This window comes from Chanodichthys erythropterus, chromosome 4 (assembly GCF_024489055.1).
Source record: "Chanodichthys erythropterus isolate Z2021 chromosome 4, ASM2448905v1, whole genome shotgun sequence".
NCBI lineage: Eukaryota > Metazoa > Chordata > Actinopteri > Cypriniformes > Xenocyprididae > Chanodichthys > Chanodichthys erythropterus.
The window spans coordinates 10,826,236-10,848,660 of NC_090224.1; the positions used below are offsets into that span (position 1 = coordinate 10,826,236).

At 40.9% G+C, this 22,425-nt stretch overlaps 1 protein-coding gene across 3 annotated transcripts in view; it reads right to left on the reverse strand.

Moving 5' to 3' along the window:
* nbas (NBAS subunit of NRZ tethering complex) overlaps positions 1 to 22,425 on the reverse strand; it is a 189,004-nt gene that overhangs the window by 96,952 nt on the left and 69,627 nt on the right. For 2 of the 3 annotated variants that reach the window (XR_010894960.1, XM_067384029.1), the window contains exons 32-38: positions 18,856 to 18,969; positions 11,348 to 11,461; positions 7,994 to 8,151; positions 7,255 to 7,326; positions 2,818 to 2,991; positions 2,175 to 2,288; positions 1,848 to 1,971 (exon numbers count right to left, since the gene is read on the reverse strand). Coding sequence is in view for 2 of the 3 variants with exons in the window: in XM_067384029.1 (XP_067240130.1) it covers positions 1,848 to 1,971; positions 2,175 to 2,288; positions 2,818 to 2,991; positions 7,255 to 7,326; positions 7,994 to 8,151; positions 11,348 to 11,461; positions 18,856 to 18,969 (870 nt within the window). In the remaining variant the exon portion in view is untranslated. The remainder of the gene's footprint in view (positions 1 to 1,847; positions 1,972 to 2,174; positions 2,289 to 2,817; positions 2,992 to 7,254; positions 7,327 to 7,993; positions 8,152 to 11,347; positions 11,462 to 18,855; positions 18,970 to 22,425) is intronic. The other variant, XM_067384030.1, reaches the window with a different exon arrangement.

A 22,425-nucleotide genomic window follows, 5' to 3' on the forward strand; every position in this document is an offset into this window, starting at 1 on the left:
TTTGTGATTGACTGTACAAATAGCTTTGATACAAACCCTGAGGTATATATTTAAAAACAAAATCAGAAAGCAACAGAAAGAAAGCAAATGGATCACTGCAATTCACAGAAACATCTGAACTCCAGCAGAGAAACATGGATTTGCAGTTATCATTTTGTGTCAAAATGTTGGATTTTGAGGTAAAATCATACCGTATATATTGTATTGTTATATATTATGTTGACAACTCATCAATTAAATATTTTCGATCTTATATTCTGCATAATTGTGTGTTTTTAAATAAACAACACTGACAAAAACTATACTATAAAACTATATATATGTTTTAGGGCTGGACAATATGACGACATAACATTGATTTAAGTGATTACGCAGATTTAAACCTACCTATATTGTAGTTATATAAAATATTCACATGCAGATTTGCTTTATGTATTTCCCCACCCTCGAAATCAGGCACATATAGATGTCATGAAACATGACTCCTGGCTGCATGTCGATATCCATGGATTAGTTTTAAGGAACACATTCAATTCCAACCTTTAGTGTAATTCGTTAGTTTTACTCGCATTTTCTCAGTTTCCCCTGTTAAATCCAGTCACGCAGCAGGTTCTTTTGCCATTCAGTCCAGCTGAGGGAGCGTGCTTTCGGCGGGAAAGTGACATCGACGAATACCCTCTATTGGGCCCAATTTGGACATTTTTACTTAGGGGTGTACTCACTTTTGTGGCCAGCGGTTTAGACATTAATGGCTGTGTGTTGAGTTATTTTGAGGGGACAGCAAATTTACACTGTTATACAAGCTGTACACTCTATACTTTACATTGTAGCAAAGTGTCATTTCTTCAGTGTTGTCACATGAAAAGATATATAATAAAAATAAAAATAAAAAAAATAAAAATTATATATTTAAAATGATTATATAATTGAAAAAATATGATATATATAATTGAAATGTATAAAATTACATTATATATATATATATATATATATATATATATATATATATATATTACACACTGTTGCATAGTCAGAAGTGTGATGCCCAGATGAAAAAAAATTCTGACCATATCAGAGCAGCGGAAACCATCCTTAATTCATAACCTATCAGCATTTCACACATAAGAACAGAGATTAGAGAGGACATGAGCGCAATATCTAAACAAGAGCAAAGAACCATGACTTTTCTTATAGGAAGTGTATTCAGCATACGTTTTAAGCGTGCAGGTCATTAATTTAGCGTTATCAGCCTGACGCAAGCACTTTCCTTTCATCTCACGTTCTCCCACACGAAGGTGACTTTACGCCTGTTGTGCGCAGCTGAACGACAGTGACACAGGAGGAATTAAAAGAGAGGATAAGAAAGGAGGAGGTAAAGGGAGATTTGCTATTTGCATTCTTCCACCAAAATTCCTGCACCCCTCCCATCACTCTGCATTGATTTTCTCATTCGCCTCATCCATCTTGAAGCAAAAGGCCTTGATATTTTGACTAGCCGCTATCTCTCTTGTATCGGGAGGGTGCGCATTATTTACTGCTGTCTGCTTGCGGTGAGTACACATTAATTAATCAATATGACGCTATTCTTCCAGACATGTAGCCAGCAAGTGGTGATACATCAGGGAGTGACGAGGACAGGCGGAGGGAGAGGCTGGTACCTGAGAAGCTGCCCCGGGGGCAAAAGGTTACAACATTCCTAGCAAGGACACTGCAGCTAACAAGAGGGTGATGAGAAACGACTGATGGCGGATAATCAACTGTGGCGGGTGAGGTCACTAGTCACCATGATGAGAGTTGATTTTAGGTTTAAATGTTTGTATATATACACACAGTATAAGGAACACTACCTTCAGTTGCAGGAAAGAGATTCTGTCCCTCACTGTTGGTTTCAGCCAGCTTGCCTGTCCGCAGTAAAACTTCTGCAAAGTCTTCTTGAGGAGTGTAGTCATACGAGGAATACACATCCTCAAACTGAAATATAAATTGAGGAGAGTGGGGATATTACAGTTTTGTATTTGCTTTCTTATTCTGAAATTATAAAATTCTACCTAAAATATATTTTACATGTCATGGAAATTACATGGAAATGAAAGAGAGAGAAAGAGAGAAAATAAAGCTGTAGGAGAAAAACAGACAGATGAAAGCCAGAAGGAAGGAGATATAGTAAAATTTACCATATTGACATATGGATCTTCGAACAGCTCCTCGTAGAAAGGACTGCACCCCTGCCTCTCCAGATCTGCATTCTTATTGGCCGCACCGGTGCGGCTTCTATCCGCGACTTGTCCCTGAGAGGAGATAAACGTTCATTAAACATTCATAGAATATTCATAAAACATTCACAGACACGCATGCAGGAGCCATTAATGTTTCAGCTGCGCTCATAAACGTTCGTAAGGCGCCAGAGCCTTCTGCCAAGGACGGGGGTGGGGGTGTGGGGGGTTTTGATTCTGGCCTTGAGAGATGTAAAGCCATTAGAAATGCACAAGCTTCTGCTTGTCATCAACCATTTCACAGGAAGGACTCGGGCAAATCCCGCAGACTGAGGACACAGAAACAGGAACTCAAAAAACAAACCACTTCACAAAGAGACACGCAGACGTCGGCCAGGGAGAGGTTCGTTCAATCATGCCAGGTTTTAATGGCCTAACAACACCTGCCAAAAAATGTGCAGGCGAGTGTCACTGTTGAGCTTTGTCCAACCTGTTCCTGGTGGTTGTGTTTTGAAGAGAAGTGATGCATAATGGAGCAAGGAGCGCGGTTACACTTCTGAGAGCAGCAAACAAACCTTTCAGCCTGAATTTAAATGCGACTTACGTGCAGTGGGCGAAGTAAGCTGAGGGACTCCCTCCACCAATGGGAGTCGCTGACGGCGGTCAGCACGGCTCTGGTGGTCATCGTGGTGTTGGTCAGGACCTCTATGGTGCGGGCTGTGGTTCTGTGCAGCAGGTCTGTTGGGTTAACTGATCCAGGAACAGCAGATCCAGCCTGCTAAGGGCAGCCAAAAAAGGTTAGACGTGAGCCAAATTACAGTGGTTATAATGTAGCTACAGGAAATATTACAGTAGGACACCTTTGGCTTTCTCAATAGGGACATTAAGACAGTATTTTCTCTAAAGCTGCTGTGGGAGTTTAAGTGCTTGACAAAAAAGGGACAATGATGAAGTGGACTTTTAAACATGCCAAATCAACATGGGCAGTCAGGACTTGAAATGTTTCCATGTTGCAAATAAATATTTATATATATATATAAAACCAACTAACCCCACCACCGCAACACCGGCGTTTGTTGGCGATTTCCTACCACGGTAGTAAAAAATTGCCACCGTCACAGCCCTACCATTCAGAAACATCCAGATGCATTCTAAAAGTTGTAACTTCTTCCTGAGTCACTCCATCAGTGTCTGACTCTGGTTTATGGCTGAACACCGTTACGGACAATTGTCATTTTGGCTGCATGAGATTCTCCAGCTTTGTTATTGTTGAGGAACTGAAGCGTGAGCTGTTAAAGTTCCACCCTCTTTTGGAAACCGGGCCGGGAGCAGCAGCTCATTTGCATTTAAAGGGACAAACAAAAATGGCGTGTTTTTGCTCAAACCCACATAGAGGCAAATTTGACAAGCTATAATAAATGATATGTGGGGTATTTTGAGCTGTAACTTCAGACACATTCTGGGGACATGAGAGACTTATATTACATCTTTTTAGGTCCCGTTTAAGGCAAGTGTTACCCAGAAGGGAAAATACAGACACAAAGAAACTAGAGGAAATCCCAGCAGGGACAGAGATTTCCCTTTAATCCCACGAAACAAACAAAAGCGCAACTATAGTCATCTCGTTGCGCTAAAGTCAGCATGCATTATAAATGAAGGTATAGGCAAAGAGATGTAAATTGACTCCTGAGCGAAAATGCTCTCCCCCATCAACGGAGCAAAGCACCGCCAGCTCTCTGTAGCAACATGACAAAAACCAAAGCTAATGCAGCTGTTTACATGTTATCACTGTGCTAGTTGAACTTTTCAAAAAATGTCAGAAACACAGGAACTGAACACTAGCTCACACTGCCCTCCTAGACTATGTACAAAGCTAAACCACGCATTTGACCTCATGAATACTTCATTCAGCACATTTAGCAGATAAACACCACAAACATTTACACAAATGTATTTTTGTGCGCACATGAATCTTTAAACATGGGGTATCTTTTCTCATGGTGAGGTGAAAACAGTGTTTGCTATGAGTAAAGTAGCTGGGCTCTGAAGCCATATTTACACCGTATGAAAAATGCAGAGAGAGACTGTCACTGAGGCATTGAATTCATAGTTCAGTCAGAGGCTGTGCTTTATAGCCCACTATAATGTAATGATCCAGGGGAAGATTTTACCATTTTATAGCCATGAATGAAGCATGGGTGCTCATGTAAAAACGTGCGATGAAAGCTTACAGTCAGCAAAAAGTCCAAATAGACACTTTTTACTTGCTTATTGCAGGTTCAGTGTCTTACTGTGAACAATTTATCATTTATCATTTCAAAAGAGAATAAAGGTAGCTTCTTAATCTTCAAAATCTTCTTAATCTTCTTCAATATAATAATAATAATTATTATTATTATTGTTTAAAGGGGTCATGAAATTGATTTTTTTATTCTATTTTAATAAGTTCACTGAGGTTCAGTTATGTCACACCTGCCAGTCTATGATAGGCACTCCTTATGTCTCCTTTACCGCTTTATGAATTGCATTTCCCATATCCTTTGGGCTCATTATGCTTCATTACATTCAGCTGTGTCTCATATAAGCCCTGTGTTTTCTATCAGTTTTTGCGAAGTCTTGTTTGTTGTTACACTGCATTTTTTTAGCGTTATTCTGGTTTCCTGAGTGTTGGTTTTTTGATTCCCTTTTTTCTGGAATACCCTTTGTCTGTGTTTTCTGCCCGGTTGCTCATTTGGATTGTTTGCCCGTGAGTTTGACCTTTTGCCTGTTATATGGATTACGAGTCTGGATTGTCCCAATAAAACTGCATTTGGATCTTCAAGCAAAGTCTCTGAGCAGTCCGTAACAGCATACAATGTTAATACGTTTTTTTTTTCACACAAAAACACATATATATGCAGTAAAATGATTATTTTCAACCTTCATTCTAACCCTGTCTGAAAATACATTTTTCAGAAGTGGCTCCTTTTAGGGCTTGTCAATAAATGGCCACTGTTATGATTGGCTAACGTCATTGCATAGGAAACAGCATCAATGGCCACTCGCTATTGCAAGCAAGTAAGTGTTTTGAAAACATTACTCATATAAAACTGTCATTTACAGATGAAGCATTATTAAATAATTTACTTATGGCTTGTGATGCAGCTGCTGTCAGCTCAGATCCAACACAGTTGGCGGCTTCATCTTTCAACAAAAGTTTTTTTTTGCAAACTCTCCATTACACTGTGTTTACAAAACAAAATGCTCTTAACAAACACATAATCCTCCGACACGATCCGGGATGCCATTAAAATAAACCATCCACTTGTTTCCGACGCTGTTCATAATGAGGAGGACATTTTAAGCTATGAAACTTGCAGAATGTTTTAAAGGATTAGTTCATTTTTAAATAAACTTTTGCTGATAATTTACTGACCCCCATGTCATCCAAGATGTCCATGTCTTTCTTTCTTCAGTCCAAAAGAAATTAAGGTTTATGATGAAAACATTCCAGGATTTTTCTCCATATAGTGGACTTCAATGGGCATCAAACGGTTCAAGGTCCAAATGACCGTTCCAGTGCAACGACACCAGACGATAAATAAGGGTCTTATCTAGTGAAACGATCGGTCATTTCAATTAAAAAAAAAAAAAAAAGTTTTATAAGCAAAAATGCTCACCTTTCTCTGTTCTGTGATGCACGTTCGTGACGTCACGTAATACCCAATTACGTTGAAAAGGTCACGCTTGACGTAGGCGGAAGTACCGAGTCGGTGTTTACAAGTTGAACGTGCAAATACTAACTTTTTTACTACGTTTACAAAAAAAAGGTAAAACAACAATGTCGGACAATTTTGAACTTTGAGGAGAAGATGAGTTACACACACTTCTCAAGCATCGGGCAGACAAGATCTAACGAGACGTGTTGGTGCACATGTGGCAAATGCCAACCATTGCCAACAGAAGAAGAATCTCAATGCTGCCACGACTGGACCATTTCAATCCCGCCATTAGAATCAGTCAGTCCCTGTTTCCATCTCGTTGCATTACCAGACAAAATGGATTTCCACCGTAAAGGGGGCCGCGGACAGGCGCCGAATATCTCCACCGGTGTGCTCATAGAAAACAATGCGTTCGAATTTTAAAGGCGTGGCGCGGTGCTGAGCTTCGTGTCCGGTGTGCGACCCCCTTTAAAGGTGTTTTTGTTCTGATGAAGAAGGGTATGACAGTCTGATGGCACTGACAACACAGGATGGAAGAACCATTAGTTGTTCTACCTTTTTTTGTAAACACCAACTCTGTACTTCTGCCTACGTCAAGCGTGACCTTTTCAACGTATTTGCGTATTATGTGACGTCACAAACGCGCAATGCAGAACAGAGCAAGGCAAGCATTTGTGCTTATAAAACTTAATTTTTTTTTTTTTTTTTTTAAATGACCGATCGTTTCTCTAGATAAGACCCTTATTCATCATTTGGTATTGTTTAAAGCCCTTTGAAGCTGCATTGAAACTGTCATTTGGACCTTGAACCGTTTGGTGAAGTCCACTATATGGAGAAAAATCCTGGAATGTTTTCATCAAAAACCTTAATTTCTTTTCGACTGAAGAAAGAAAGACATGGACATCTTGGATGACATGGGGGTAAGTAAATTATCAGCAAAAGTTTATTTAAAAGTGAACTAATCCTTTAATGGTACAAAGACCTCTTATACTGTATGTCAAAAGATCAAGGCAAATTTGATTTCTCATGTCATTGCCCCTTTAATGTTTTATTTATATATGTTTAAAAATTAATTTGTCACAACTTAGGACCAGTTAAATTTATCTAGTAAAGTTAAATGTTAATGTTGATAAAGAAAAGTCCATGGACACACCAAAGCACAAACTATTCACATAAAGGCTTCTCAGAAAGAGTAACACAAAAATGTTGTATAGAGGTAATGCACAATATTCAAGGAGGACAATTAGTAAGGATTTATTACTCAAAAAATATTTGCACTTCAAAGTGTCACACTAAATAAAGACCTCTGATGTGATGTATGCAGAAACGTTGTTCTTTACCTCTGACAGCTCGCTGCCTGTTCTCCGGGCTTGAGAGGGATCAATCTTGTAATTTACAGCCTGGTACAGAACCTAAGACAAGAGAAGAGAGCAAAGCATTGACTTTTTCATTCCTGCCCTTCAGCATAATACCTTTTTTCTCTTCAATTTTCTTTGCTCTTAAATGTTTAATCGTTCTGCCAGTATTTATACTTGACACCGCAGTAAAACTTATTTAAATTACTATTCCATTCCTCAATACATTTTCTTTGAGTGTTTCAATGTGGCATCTATCTTGGTATACGTAAATCTACTTTAGGTCTTTCCTGAAAGCAGCCTGACACCAAAGCAGTCAACACAGAGGGAGATAGAGGCAGCTTGAGCTGGAAAGAGTGCTTGGGGGTTAATAGTATGTGTGCTGGCGGTGATTTCTAAAACTTAAAAGCTCCATTTTAAGTCTAGAGTCTGCCCATGCGTCCAACACAACATATGCATATAGGCAAAAACTACAGAAGAAAAAAAGCAGGGAACTTGGCAAATGTTTCTATAGAAGAATGATTCAGAGCATACCAGCTATAAATATAAGAGGCATCCTGGGGTTTTAAACTATGACTGCAGTGGAGGTCAGCAGTTTCAGAAATTACTAGTTACTGACAACTGGAAATATTATATGTTGTACCTGGACACTAGCAAGCATCTCTTTCTCTCCATACATATATAAAAATAGAGGGACAACAGATCTAAGTGGACAAAAAGGCACCTGCGTCTGAAGGGAACTGGAAGCGGCTAACAGGTTCTGGATAGAGCTGGGAGGACAGTGTGTGAGGGAGAACGCCATCAGCTCCTGGCGGGCAGAGAGCTGCGAGTACGTCTCACACTGCCCCAGCTGGGCGCACACATCCCAACCATCACTATAGCCTAGAGTGAGAGAGTAAAAAATAAAACAAGAAATAAGAAATTTATCAACAGCAAAGTCATATACTGGACATTAAACTCCCATAGAGAGTTTCAAAAGAGACAAAAAAATACATCTCATAAAAACAGCACTTATAAACCACTGTTTTTCAGGGTTGAGCACTGTTCAGCACTGGCTTTTAAATTCCGATTCAATTCATGAATATTTAATTGGCATTCAAATTTGAATTTAACGGAAATGAAAATGGAAAAACCTTCCAAATGAGTAATTTTTGACTAGAAAACTAAATTCTGTCAATAAATGTTGGCTAGACAGACATGGATGGATGGATAGACAGACATAGGTTTAGACAGAGTAGACAAAGATAGACAGATAAAGTAGATGTAGACAGACATACATATAGATACAGTAGAAATACAAAGACAGACATATAGACATATACTCATGTCTTACAACATCTGCCCAGCAACAATAAAAACAACAAAACCCACAATCCCCCACTTCAGCACCAGCCATTGTAGCTCTGCGCTTCGAGTTAGCAAAGTTTCAAGATTATGTTGCAGTTATATTCTTGCTTTTCCATCCATGGCTCTTCTTGCCTCATGTATTCAGTAAATCTTTCTAATCTCTAGCACTCTCCCTCTCTTCCTCATTCTCCATGTGACTGAATAATTACACAGTGAAGCAGGAGAGAAGCTAACCCATTTTCCACACTGATGTTAGCGAGGCTGTGAGACTGCTGCCGATAGCAATCAGAGATTAGCACATCTTCTGTTCTCAAGCCTGCATTAATCTACCCCAGCCTGAAGCATACACACACATGCACGCAACACCAGTCTCTTTCCAATATCTGATGGCACACTGACTGAACAGCACCACACAAGCACACACACACATAAAACACCTTTGAGCTCTGACTAAAGATGAATCTGCCTAGAATGATAACGATGGTCCTGCTGATCACACTCAAAACATTTTACTACTCAAACCTCACTTATGAAAAAATCAAAATTCTGCCAGAAGATTCTGATGCTGTACAACACCCTTGAATGAAATATCTATGAAAAACTAATATCTCTGTCTTTTTCATGGTTCGTGGATAATTATAAAGAGCAACTCCTAGCCAAACTAGCAAATATTTTCCATTATTTTTTTCATGTTTTTTTTTTAAGCTTTTGTCAATTGACCCTTCGCAAAGACCCGCCCCCTCTTAGTTACTGTTGCTTTGTCCGACAAGCCATGGCGCCGTCACGCCACACACAGTGAAAAATACATCGCGGAGCAAAGAGGACACTGACAACACGTCGACACACAAGAAAAAAAGCAGGTTATATGATATTAAACAAAGTCCCAGCTTTCAAACTGTGTAGTTTTTTTTAAAGAAATTTGTGATACACACAAAGTATGTACACAATAGTGTTTTTTCCTTTACTCTGAAGTCTGTATATTTTATATATTTTATATTTTTTTATGCAGTGTGCAATCTGTCAAATGTATATTGGTGTATATGGACAGAAAAAAGGACTCTTATTTTGATATTCTGGCCCGGGAGTCGCCAGAACTGCGCATGCTTCCTCATGCCAAGAGGAGCTGTGAAGGAGCAGACGCGACTCTCCCGGTCTTTTCATTTTATCCTGTTTTAACAGGGACAGTAATCAGTCTGACAGGTCTCCAGAGGCGGGGCCTGCAACAAATTCAAACAATAAAAATCGTTTTGTGGCTCTTTAATGTGTCGTGACCATGGTCGTGACAGATTGCTGTAGTGCCTCAGCTCAGGAGGCTCGTGAACCCATCATCTCTTTCTAGCAGTTCATTTATAGCATCAAATAAACATGAATGAACACGAGAATGAATGTTGTTTCAAACACGGAAAGACATCAATATACACAATTTTTCAAGTTTAACTCCACCGAGGTTAATCTTCTAACTCCTGACTGCTTTGTCGGACAAACTGGCGGATTCTGCGTTCTGATTGGTTAGTTCGCTTATCAAACTCCCGGCGAAGGGTCAATTCCCATGACTTTTCTAAATTTGCAGACCATACTTTTAACACTGGTATTTTATACTTATATTGGCAGATTCTTTAATAATTTGAGAACCCTGCAGACTATTTCAATATTAACACTAAAGTTAATTAACTTCAATTATAAGCTCTTTTGGTGGAAATGTGAATTCATACTATCAGATATAAAGTTAAGTGTCACATGATCCTTCAGAAATCACTGTAATAGGCTGATTTGGTGCTCAAGAAACATTTTTTATTCTTGTTAATGTTTATTAATAGTTTTGTTTGATAAATAGAAAGTTCAAATGAACAGCATTTAGTGATTTTTTTTTTTTTAATAAACGTCTTTACGGTCACTCACTAGTAATAATTTCTTTTAAAAAAGTCTTACTGAACACAAACTTTTGCTTATTTTTTCTGCTGACAAATGTTATTGTAGTTTCTAGACGTTTATGCTACTTTTTTTCACAACAAATATCATTTACAAAAAAAAATACATCATGATATCATATGTAGATCATGACTTTTCATGGTAATAAAAAGTCTACAATGGTTTTATCTGTGTTTACTTGTGGTCCTTTCCTGATCTCATTCCCATCTCTCCTCTCCTATCACATGTCATTGCTTCAACTATTTATCAGTAATAAATTCAACAAGACCAGAAATGCACTACAGTTACTATGCAAGAACTATGGCAAAGGGGAGGGGAAGTAGGTGAAATAGGTTTAAAGGAATAGTTCACCCAAAAATGAAAATTCTGTCATCATTTACTCACTCTCAAGTAGTTCCAAACCTGTATGAATTTCTTTGTTCTGCTGAACACAAAGGAAGATATTTGGAAGAATGTCAGTAACCAAACAGATCTTTCCCCCATTTACTACCATAGTATTTATTTTTCCTGCTATGGTAGTAAATGGGGGGCGAGATTTGTTTGGTTACTGACATTCATCCAAATATTTTCCTTTGTGTTCAGCAGAACAAAGAAATTCATACAGGTTTGGAACAGCAAAAAATATTACTGTAATATGTAATCCTCACATGATTTGAGAGGAGTTTTCTCTTAAAACTCTTAAGCTTGAAGATTTTAAAGAAAACAAAAGTCGGATCCCTTAAAATCTGCAGTGCATTTCTGATTTGGATGAAAACAAAGTAGAAAGTGAAGTGAGATTTAGAGTCAAGCTGTGCCGGCTTACCTGCAGCCATCAGATCCTGGCAGTGGATGTAGGAGGCCTTGAATTCCTGACAGTTAAGAGCCTGTTTTGCCAACAGCGTGAGCACCTGACCCTTCCTCCTGGCCTCATCATCACCTAAACCAACACCAAAACCATCACACAACCATGAGATACTTTCTGCAACATTAAATGTTAAATGCTATTATATCATCTGGCTGTTATTAGCATCATCAGCAGCACAATTAAAGAACTTGTCACTCATTTCAAAGTTCACTAATAAACTTCTCATCCTCAGGTTCTGATCACTATCATATATTTTCAAAAATACCATAAAAGATCATTCTCCTTCTCAAATGTTCAGTCTGAATGAAGTGCCACGGTCCAGAATATGAAACTGCTCAGCAGTAAATTAATTTCCTTTCAGATGTTTTTCTGAGAAATTCCTGGATGGCTGCTTAGATGTTGTACAAATATCACAATCACATCTCAGAGAATGCCCCCTTACGCAGCTCTGATCTCAGTCCAAAATAAGAAAATAAAGAATACCATGAAGCCTGATGAAAACAGTGATAGGGGTTGTCTTTTTCATTAAAGTGTATGTCGAGCATCAAAGGCCAGACAGGCAATAATACTAGAGGAGGCAGGAAAGCGAGTGTGTGCATGTGTGTCAGCGCCTGCGATTGCATGGATATGATTATTTGCCCGTAAAATCGAAAGGGTCAATACTACGGGAAGTGGCATATTTCAGTCATGGACTGATTTAGATGTGACATGGAAGTCTTGATATATCAGGAGCATTTATTGCTCTGTTTCTCCTCATTTCACCTTTCTCCCATGCCAGCAAAGGTACAGGCGCAGGTGCGCTGACACGCACGCAAACAAAACAGCCCTACGGGCATTAGTCGAGGGTAAGCCAAGGTGAATACATCAAACACTAGCACGGCAAACACCCAGTCACTTCATAGTGAGCTAATCAATTCCACAATATACGACAAGAAGAGCTTCTGATGTCCTGCATACTGATCTGCCTGACATGTTCAGAAGAGAGTCAGAGCTTTAGAATCACCTCAATTACCCCCTGCAACCAACACATGCACTGAACCCTTCACCTAGGAGAAGACAGCTGACATCCATGCTGACTCACAAAATAAGTGGCTGAAAGAGTTTGAGGTGAATGGCAATTCCTACAAATGGGGGCCACTCTGGTGTCCCTTGACTTTTTTTTTTTTTTTTTTTAAAGGAGGTGCCAACAAAGTCCCCTTAAGACAAGTAATGTCACTCGGCGACCATCTTTGAAACGCCTTGAAGGCATGCAAGTGCAGCTCTTATCTCTTTGAATGGGGAAACATCAGATACTCCAAAGCTGTTCGCCAAGCTTTCGATTAAATTTCATATTTGAAATCACCAATGAAATATGACAACAACTGTCTCATAAATTTTGTTTGTAAATGCTTGAATCATGACAAAAAACCCCAGCACTTTTCTGGCTGGATCAAGCTAATGTGCAGTCCTAAGTGCTCATCTCTATAGAAACCGGAGCTTCTAACGGCAGCTGCAGTGACACAATGATTTTACCAATCGATGATTTGCTCTTGTTTAGAAGGCGGGACTTATTCCGTCATATTGTGTGTTGCACTTTCTCCTATTCATAATAATACGAGTGCACCGTCTTTCTATATATAAAGTCTTTGGTGGCAATTCCATGCTTTTGATGTCTGAACTATTATTATAATAAACTATTATTTAGCATAAAATAAATCTATGAAAATCATGAAAAGTAGATTAAATATTAAATTTAAGTATCACCTATTCAAATGCTGATTTTGGGCTATATGACCTCAGATTTATTCAACAATTAAATCATGCAGCAATGTCGTAGTTTTGACATAATCTGTTGGTTTGATAGATAACCCTTTGTAATATGTAATATTGATCTGTTACCTCTATTAAACACTGCTCAAAAATTGTGGCACATAAGTAGTAACACCATTTAATTGAAAATAAATCTCATATTTCTCAATATTCACAAAAAATGTTTCAAATGAAACTCAACCATTCATCCAGGTTACCTAAGCTATTATAAGTTAAAAAAAAAGTAAAAACAACAACAACAAAACATAATGGAGACATAAGATTTATTAAGTGTTAACAATGAGATTATGTGGTTTTTATAATCAATTAACACTGCTTTTGTCGTTTATTTACAAGATGGTCAAAATTTGTCACCAAAAAAGTCATTCAGTTTAACCGGTTTGGTTTTACAGAATGACGATATTTTCAAACAATGCTAACAGGCTGATATCTAGCTAGCTAGCTAGCTAGCTTGCTATCTAGCTGGCAAAAGGACAATCAAAATTTTATATTTAGTCAATGTTTTATAAAAGTTGTACCGAATGACCTGATGTTTCAGGAAAACATTAATTTTTTTCAATTAGTTAAGAGTGTTAGTTACTGAGCTTCACGATCGAGGCCCTGTGCTGGGCTGCGTTCAGCCCCGACAAAACGTTGCAAAACTTTTTTTAAATGGAAACGGTGGTGCGTTGAACACCCTGTTCTGATGACGCAAGAGTTGCAACTATGGCAGCTGAGAAGGCCATTCTTTGTGTTCTTTTTAAAGAATTTTCGGAGCCTGATTAAATCGGTATAAATACGTGTTTAATGCTACAAAATATGCACGATGTTACAGTCACTGCCCTTGCCGTCCAGAATAAAAGGGAACATCCCAATCGAGTGAAGGGATTTGTGGAAACTTCTAATTATTGTGATACAACATTTGCCTCGCATTTCAGCATGAAAAGACAAACATTTTAGGTGAAGAATAATCCACTTCTTACCTCCGAGTGTTATGATATGCTGGTGTAGAGATGAGGCTGATACGGATTTCCACAATGAACATAGAACTTTAATCAAACAAAGGTAAGGAACGCCAACATATACAGTAAACAACATTCAGAACGGACAAGGAGTGAAGGGAGTGAGTGTCATATAAAGGGAGTGCTAACAATAGAGTCCTAGGTGCAGGTGATCCGTGATGATAGGGAGATGACGAGGGAAGTGGGTGCAGGTGTGGAGAACAGGAGGATATTGGGAAATGGAGTCTAGGAGAACAAGGGATCTGTGACAGTACTCCCCCCTCCCGGTAGGCGCGACCTCGCGCCGTAGATGGAGACACCGGGAGGGGGGGCGGGCGCCCTGGAGACCTCATGCAGGAGCAGGGAGAGGAGCGGACAGGAACGGAGGTCTCCAGGGCGGATCCATGAACCATGGCGGGTCTGGAGCCGTGGGCAGCCATGGAGGGTCAGGTGCAGCGGGCTGCCATGGAGGGTCAGGTGCAGCGGGCTGCCATGGAGGGTCAGGTGCAGCGGGCTGCCATGGAGGGTCAGGTGCAGCGGGCTGCCATGGAGGGTCAGGTGCAGCGGGCTGCCATGGAGGGTCAGGTGCAGCGGGCTGCCATGGAGGGTCAGGTGCAGCGGGCTGCCATGGAGGGTCAGGAGCCCCGGCGGGCTCTGGTGCTTCCGAACCCCCGCCCAGGAGTTCCCCACCCACAGGTACCGGAACGGGTACTAGGCCCCCCCCCAAAAAATACATGGGGAATTTAATGCAAGTCTTTAAAAGTCTGAGGAAGGGATTGTTTCTGTGGGCAGGAGTGGGCCTTAGGGCGGTGGAGCATGGAGAACTTTGCTCGGCGGCGGAGACTGGAGAGCTTTGCTCGGCGGCGGAGACTGGAGAGCTTTGCTCGGCGGCGGAGGCTGGAGCGGCAGGCTCTGCGGCGGCTGGAGCGGCAGGCTCGGCGGCGGCGGCTGGAGCGGCAGGCTCGGCGGCGGCGGCTGGAGCGGCAGGCTCGGCGGCGGCGGCTGGAGCGGCAGGCTCGGCGGCGGCGGCTGGAGCGGCAGGCTCGGCGGCGGCGGCTGGAGCTGAGGGCTCGGCGGCGGCGGCTGGAGCTGAGGGCTCGGCGGCGGCGGCTGGAGCTGAGGGCTCGGCGGCGGCGGCTGGAGCTGAGGGCTCGGCGGCGGCGGCTGGAGCTGAGGGCTCGGCGGCGGCGGCTGGAGCTGAGGGCTCGGCGGCGGCGGCTGGAGCTGAGGGCTCGTAGGCGGCGGCTGGAGCTGAGGGCTCGTAGGCGGCGGCTGGAGCTGAGGGCTCGTAGGCGGCGGCTGGAGCTGAGGGCTCGTAGGCGGCGGCTGGAGCTGAGGGCTCGTAGGCGTCGGCTGGAGCTGAGGGCTCGTAGGCGTCGGCTGGAGCTGAGGGCTCGTAGGCGTCGGCTGGAGCTGAGGGCTCGTAGGCGTCGGCTGGAGCTGAGGGCTCGTAGGCGTCGGCTGGAGCTGAGGGCTCGTAGGCGGCGGAGACTGGAGAACTTTGCTCGGCGGCGGAGACTGGAGAACTTTGCTCGGCGGCGGAGACTGGAGAACTTTGCTCGGCGGCGGAGACTGGAGAACTTTGCTCGGCGGCGGAGACTGGAGAACTTTGCTCGGCGGAGACTGGCGCTGCTTGCTCGGCAGAGACTGGCGCTGCTTGCTCGGCGGAGACTGGCGCTGCTTGCTCGGAGGAGACTGGAGAACTTGGCTCGGAGGAGACTGGAGAACTTGGCTCAGAGGAGACTGGAGAACTTGGCTCGGAGGAGACTGGAGAACTTGGCTCGGAGGAGACTGGGGTTGAGGGCCATTTCATCCCCTCAAATACAATTAAAATCCCCACAGGCACTGGAGCTGGCTCTGTGGGGACTGGAGCTGGCTCTGGAGATACTGGAGCGGGCTCTGGAGATACTGGAGCGGGCTCTGGAGATACTGGAGCGGGCTCTGGAGATACTGGAGCGGGCTCTGGAGATACTGGAGCGGGCTCTGGAGATACTGGAGCGGGCTCTGGAGACACTGGAGCGGGCTCTGGAGACACTGGAGCGGGCCCTGGAGATACTGGAGCGGGCTCTGGAGATACTGGAGCGGGCTCTGGAGACACTGGAGCGGGCTCTGGAGATACTGGAGCGGGCTCTGGAGACATTGGGGCCGCTTTCTTCCTCCTCCTCCGCTTACTGGGCCCAGTAGCGGAATATGGGTCCAGCCTGGGGCAGGCAGGGAGTTCGCTGGAGCGGCATGCGGAGGAAGCCGGAGGTTGACTAACTGGCCCGGCCAACCGTGTTTCTGGATGGACCGGACGACAACACTGATCCTGAACCTCTTTCACTAAGAATTTGGAGCCATTCAACCACAAAATTAAATTGATAGTATCGCTTAAGGAGAAACAAAAAACAGGTTCATCAAAACGGATAGTGTCGTCATCCAATCCATCCAAAAACAAGGAGATCAACTGAGCATCAGGCCAGTCAGACAAGAAAGCAAGCTCCACGAACTCCTCCACATACCTCTCCAGCGAACGACCCACCTGTAGGAGCCCGATGAGGCGATCGCCGGTTGTCAGATGAGTGAGAGGCGTTGGAGGAACAGGAGCCAGGGAGCTGGTGGAAGTCTCCATTTTTTTTTTTCTGTGGAAATCCGGTCGTTTATGGGTCCGTTCTTCTGTTATGATATGCTGGTGTAGAGATGAGGCTGATACGGATTTCCACAATGAACATAGAACTTTAATCAAACAAAGGTAAGGAACGCCAACATATACAGTAAACAACATTCAGAACGGACAAGGAGTGAAGGGAGTGAGTGTCATATAAAGGGAGTGCTAACAATAGAGTCCTAGGTGCAGGTGATCCGTGATGATAGGGAGATGACGAGGGAAGTGGGTGCAGGTGTGGAGAACAGGAGGATATTGGGAAATGGAGTCTAGGAGAACAAGGGATCTGTGACACCGAGACTGTGTTGATCTATATTATATTTTTATTGTTTGTATTAGGCTTTTCATTATTACTGATCACTGTTGTTGTGCTATGATATTGTAATATTTATCTCAAACCTGTTGCGCACCATTTTCAGCAAACATGTCATTCAACCCGGAAAACGTAGCAAAACATTTTGCACCGGTTTGAGCTTGAACGTGCCCCAGGTGTCAGAATGATGTCACATCCATGTGATATTGACCGCATGACTTTATCCAAATTGGTTCCCTTTTTATTGGTTATTTCAAATGACATCAATGAAATTCATTGATCTTTCTCATAACAAAGCAATGACTTCTACACATAATTTTAATACCATTTTGTTTGTTGATATATGATATTATAAAATTTTTAAGGTATATTTTGATATTTTGATATTTTAATCACAAATGAAATGGCTGTACTGGCCTTTGGACGGTTAAACCGAAAGACCTTTTGACACTTCAAAATCTTTAAAATACTTTTATATGTAGCAAAATATAATTAAAACCTTTTGGATTAAATAAAAGATATATTTGTACTACCTTACATACTTTGGATGTCATATCTTTGTTTTTTATTATTATTAAGGCCTTTGGACAAAAAAAAATGACCTGTCATATCATTGACCCATATATTATCTAGAAACTTGCTCAAGAAACTTTTGCTGCTTAATATTTTTGCAGAGACTAATGTTGATGATCAATATTTTTAAAGGTTAATCTTTCATTGACTGTTTGTTGAAAAAGAAATGAAATGACGGTTTAACTTTTTAAAAGCCGCAAGATGATTTTGTACCCTATTTGTGAAAAGTGGCTAATTTATACCAGGGTTGCATTTTGCACCCATTTATCCTGTCAGTGTGACTCAATTTTGCTAGGATGAACTGGTACGACTGCAAAATTACCCCACTGTCTTTGATTTTGCACTGCCATTTCCTGTGTATGAAACACCGAAAGCCAAACATTCCAAATGTGGGACAAAACAGCACAGACCAATTATCTGCAGCGGACAACACAACACTTTGAAAAAATGGGGCTGTGTACAAATATAAATTGGATATATTTTCGATCCACAAGTCAGTGTTACAAAAATGCACAACGGATTTACTTCCGAAAAAAAAAAAAAAAAAAAAAAGAGAGATTGAAAGCTAACAAGACTAATCTTATACAATCTCTTCACTTGACTTCATGCTGATTCATGGAACCAACTGATTGTTGATTCATGAGGTCACATCTCTGATGCGCATCTTTTTGGGCTGTCCGATTCTATATTAATCTCCAACCCTTGAGCAAAGCATACTTCAAAGAAATGCCTACTTATTCATTCAATCCCTCACTCATGCGTATTCATCTATTTATTCACCTGTAGACAGGACGCTGCTGACTCAGCAGATACAGATTAAACACACACTGTAAAGCTTACAGATTAGCACTGTTTAATCTATAAGAAATAGTCGCTGTAGTACACAACTGTCTTGTCATGTTGGAATGTCATCAAAATATTCATAACTTTCAGGGATTACATTGCCTAACGACTTAAAGAAAGCCCTAGTTGAAGCAATGCCAAGAACAGATGTGGGTAATTTTTATTGTAACTGCTGTGGCAGGCTGTCTCTGACAGTGTTGATGAATCTTGACCTGAATACTTCTGATCAAGCATTTTTCTGCAACGAACATACATAAATGGACCGCAAGGCTGATGCTGTGGGAAGTTTTCATTCGGTTTTTACCTGCAACGCGCAGCAGTCTGGCCAGGCTGAGCAGGAGTGTGGACTGTCTGTACGCAGTAGGGCACTGAGAGATGCACTCCTTTATCAATGATAGACGATCTGTCCGCAGACGCACTGCAGAGAGAAAGAGGAAATGAGAGAGTGGGACAAAACAAAGACCAAAGTTAAGACCTAGCAGAAATGCAGTAGCCTATGCAGTACTGTATATACCGGCTAGAATAGCCACAATTGTGCAGTATACAATCACTGTTTCAAACAAACCCACTAATGTGGCAAAATTTATGACCATATGACCATATATTTACACAAAAACACATTGATAGTTGGAGATTCTTCACTTTAGATCATCAGATTTAATGTTAACATTGGTTTTACTAGATTTCTCTACACTGAGCCAATGTTATTTGTAATCTCTAAAGAATATCAGACAAACTGTCACATGACCATATATTTAGACATAGCCCATCATATATAGCAGCCTTGAAGGACACCCATGAAAAAGTGAAATGCAGTTTAATGTTCAGAAAAAAATTCAGTGTCATGTAAACCATAAAGTTTTTTTTTTTTTTTTTTTTTTTTAAAGATCAGCCATTAATTTTCCAGACAAAATGATTTGTGGGGTAAAGTGTGCCAGACACTTTATGGTAAGCGCAAATAATACTGAAAGTAAGTTTTGCCTACTGTACAAATGCAGGAAATAAAAATTTTTTATTATATCAAAAAATGTTAAAAGACTCATATTAAAATATTCATAAATCTTTAAATATTCCATTTTTAATATTGAATAAAACAGTTTTCCTAACAGGTTTATGAAAATGTGGATAACATGCAACAAATCAAATCTTGAGAAATGGCTATGATATACAAGTATTTTTTGTTGTTCCCATTTATCCTCATTTTTTATTTGAAATGAAATCCTTAATGTGGGGCAAGTTGCATCTCTGGACCACTTTTCTTTTTTCCTTTTATGAGAAATGAAGTTATGGATACTTTCACCTAATTTCAGGTAATGGTCGACACCTTAAAATCAAATTTATCCTTGCATAGAGGACAAAGTAGTTAAATGGCCCTATTTTAACGATCTAAGCGCATGGTCTAAAGCGTACAGTGCAGGTGCACTTAGGGCGTGTCCGAATCCATTTATGCTAGTTTAACGAAGGGACAAATGGTCAGACCCTATTCTCTTAATGAGTAATGGGTGTGTTTTGGGCGTAACATCCAATAAATCAGAGTCTCATCTCCCATTCCCTTTAAAGCCAGTTGTGCTCACTCCATGGCAGATTGCTATTTATATGGCGGAATTTGCAAGCGGAAAAATTGAATGCTTCTCTAGCGAGGAAACTGATCTGCTCGTGTGCAAGGTTAAAGCGTGCGAGCAGACCATCAACAGGACAAGCCAGATTCCACCAAAGCATTTTTATCTTTATGCACACAATAATAACCTTTTACACTGTAATCCTTTTATTTTTATATATATTTATATTTGGCATGTTTGTGTGCTGCTGCGCATCCCTGTACGTGTAACAAGCAGAGTGTACACGCGTTGTGGACCCGCCTATAGGCGCATATTACTAACGTGCTCTTTAAATGACAAAATAAAATAAATAAAATATTGCAGTATACACTATGTACCATGTAAAATAATATGCAGTATACACTATGTACTGTGCAGTATGCATCAGGTAGTATTCTATTTAGAACACAGCAAAGATCTAAACTGAAAAAGTACGTAATTCACCGCACACATTCTCCACACTTCCTGTCATAACAAGCAAGTAGTTGTGATGTGTGGTAATTGGATGGACACAAAGCAGGTCTCTGCTGTCTGACTGAGCACAGTTTAAAATATTGAGCTGGAAGTGGTCTGTGCTGGAGGTCACGCTGGTCTGCAGCAGGCAGGGGGCCGAGCAGGGCCACGAGTTACAGGCCTGCGGGTGGGCAGACAGCTCCATCTTCAGAGGAGACACCACAGGGGCAGCACCTGAACCGCACACGACCAGCCAGCCATCAGTAGCACCTGCCAAAGCCATTAACCTGGTTCCAAAAACAGCCGTGCCTCTGTGTGTGCGCCACTAAGAGGATTTTTGTTTGCTTAAACGTGAGTGTATTTGATTACATTTCAGCTTTTGCGTCTTTAGCTTTCGCTCCTTTATTTATATAATAGAAAAGCAAAGATTTAAATGAATGGAGAAAATCTGAGAAAAAGATGGCAAATAAGCAGTTAAATTAAGCAGTAAGTCGAGCTTTGAGGCAGGCTACAGCTCCCTGTTGAGTGTATAACTTCGTCTGCTAGGAAAAAGACTGGCGCGCACAGACAGCTGCGGGGTCACTCGGGTCAGGAAGAGCGAATGAGCTCAAGGAGAGTTTCCACTTGATGTATTCAGACTTCCTTCATAAGTTTAGGAAAGAGAGTTGAGCTGCTCCTAGCCTTGTCTTGACTAGATAAAACAGTTTCCTCGCTTCTTCAAAAGGACACCGGGAGAAGCACACATGGGGCTAAAGAGGCCTTCCCTTTTTAGAAACATGAGTACTTTTACTTGACATTTCACTTGAGTTGTATTATCAATGATACCTTGAAATTTGTCTCTACCATCTCACAAATGTGCTTCACTAACAACAACAGATTAACATTAGATGATTGTCTGCTTTGGATCTCCAGAACATTAACATTGGTTTTACCAGATTTCTCCTTTGTAGCCTCTACAGAAAACTGAAAATGAGTAAAGAAAATCTCTTGACGATAGATGAATGTGTCAGTTACTATATAATCACAAGAACGCAAGTCTTGATGAATTAAGAAATAAAGAATGGAGAACACCATGTTTTTTGAGGCTGAACTGCTTTTAACTTGAAATGTAAGACTCTGGAGAGGAAAATAAACAGAGTCATGTTCATTTTATGTGTATATAGACCAACACTATAAAGGTCCTTTCTGACTGGAACAGATCTGGCTATTTGGTCAAAATGATGGGAAAAAATTACTATTTTGAGCCATTTTAGAGCAAATACATAAACATAAACATGAACATTAAGACTAATGTTCAAACCTTTGGAATCCAGTAAAAATGCTAATACTGTGAAATAATATTACAATTTAAAATAACTATTTTTTTATTTTAATATATATTAAAATATAATTTATTCCTGTGATGGCAAAGCTGAATGTTCAGCATCATTACTCCAGTCTTCAGTGTCACATGATCCTACCAAAATCATTCTGATATGCTAATTTGGTGCTCAAGAAACTTTTGTAACATTATATATATTTACTGTCACTTTTGATCAATTTAATACAACCTTGCTAAGCAAAATTAATTTCTTAAAAATGTATATCTTACTGACCAGAAAGCTTTAAACCTTAATGTATTTCAAATATCATCACTAGTGTGAAAAATTGATTTTTTTTGCTATATTTTAACCTTTTTTTTTCCTCAAACCTGAACAGAGCAATAAATACAAACAGGAACATCAGGGGCTTATTCTCCAATTGTCAATTTGATGATGTCATCTTGAGCACCAATCTCCTGAAGGAAATGGAGAGATAACATATTTTCGAACAATAGTAATAGG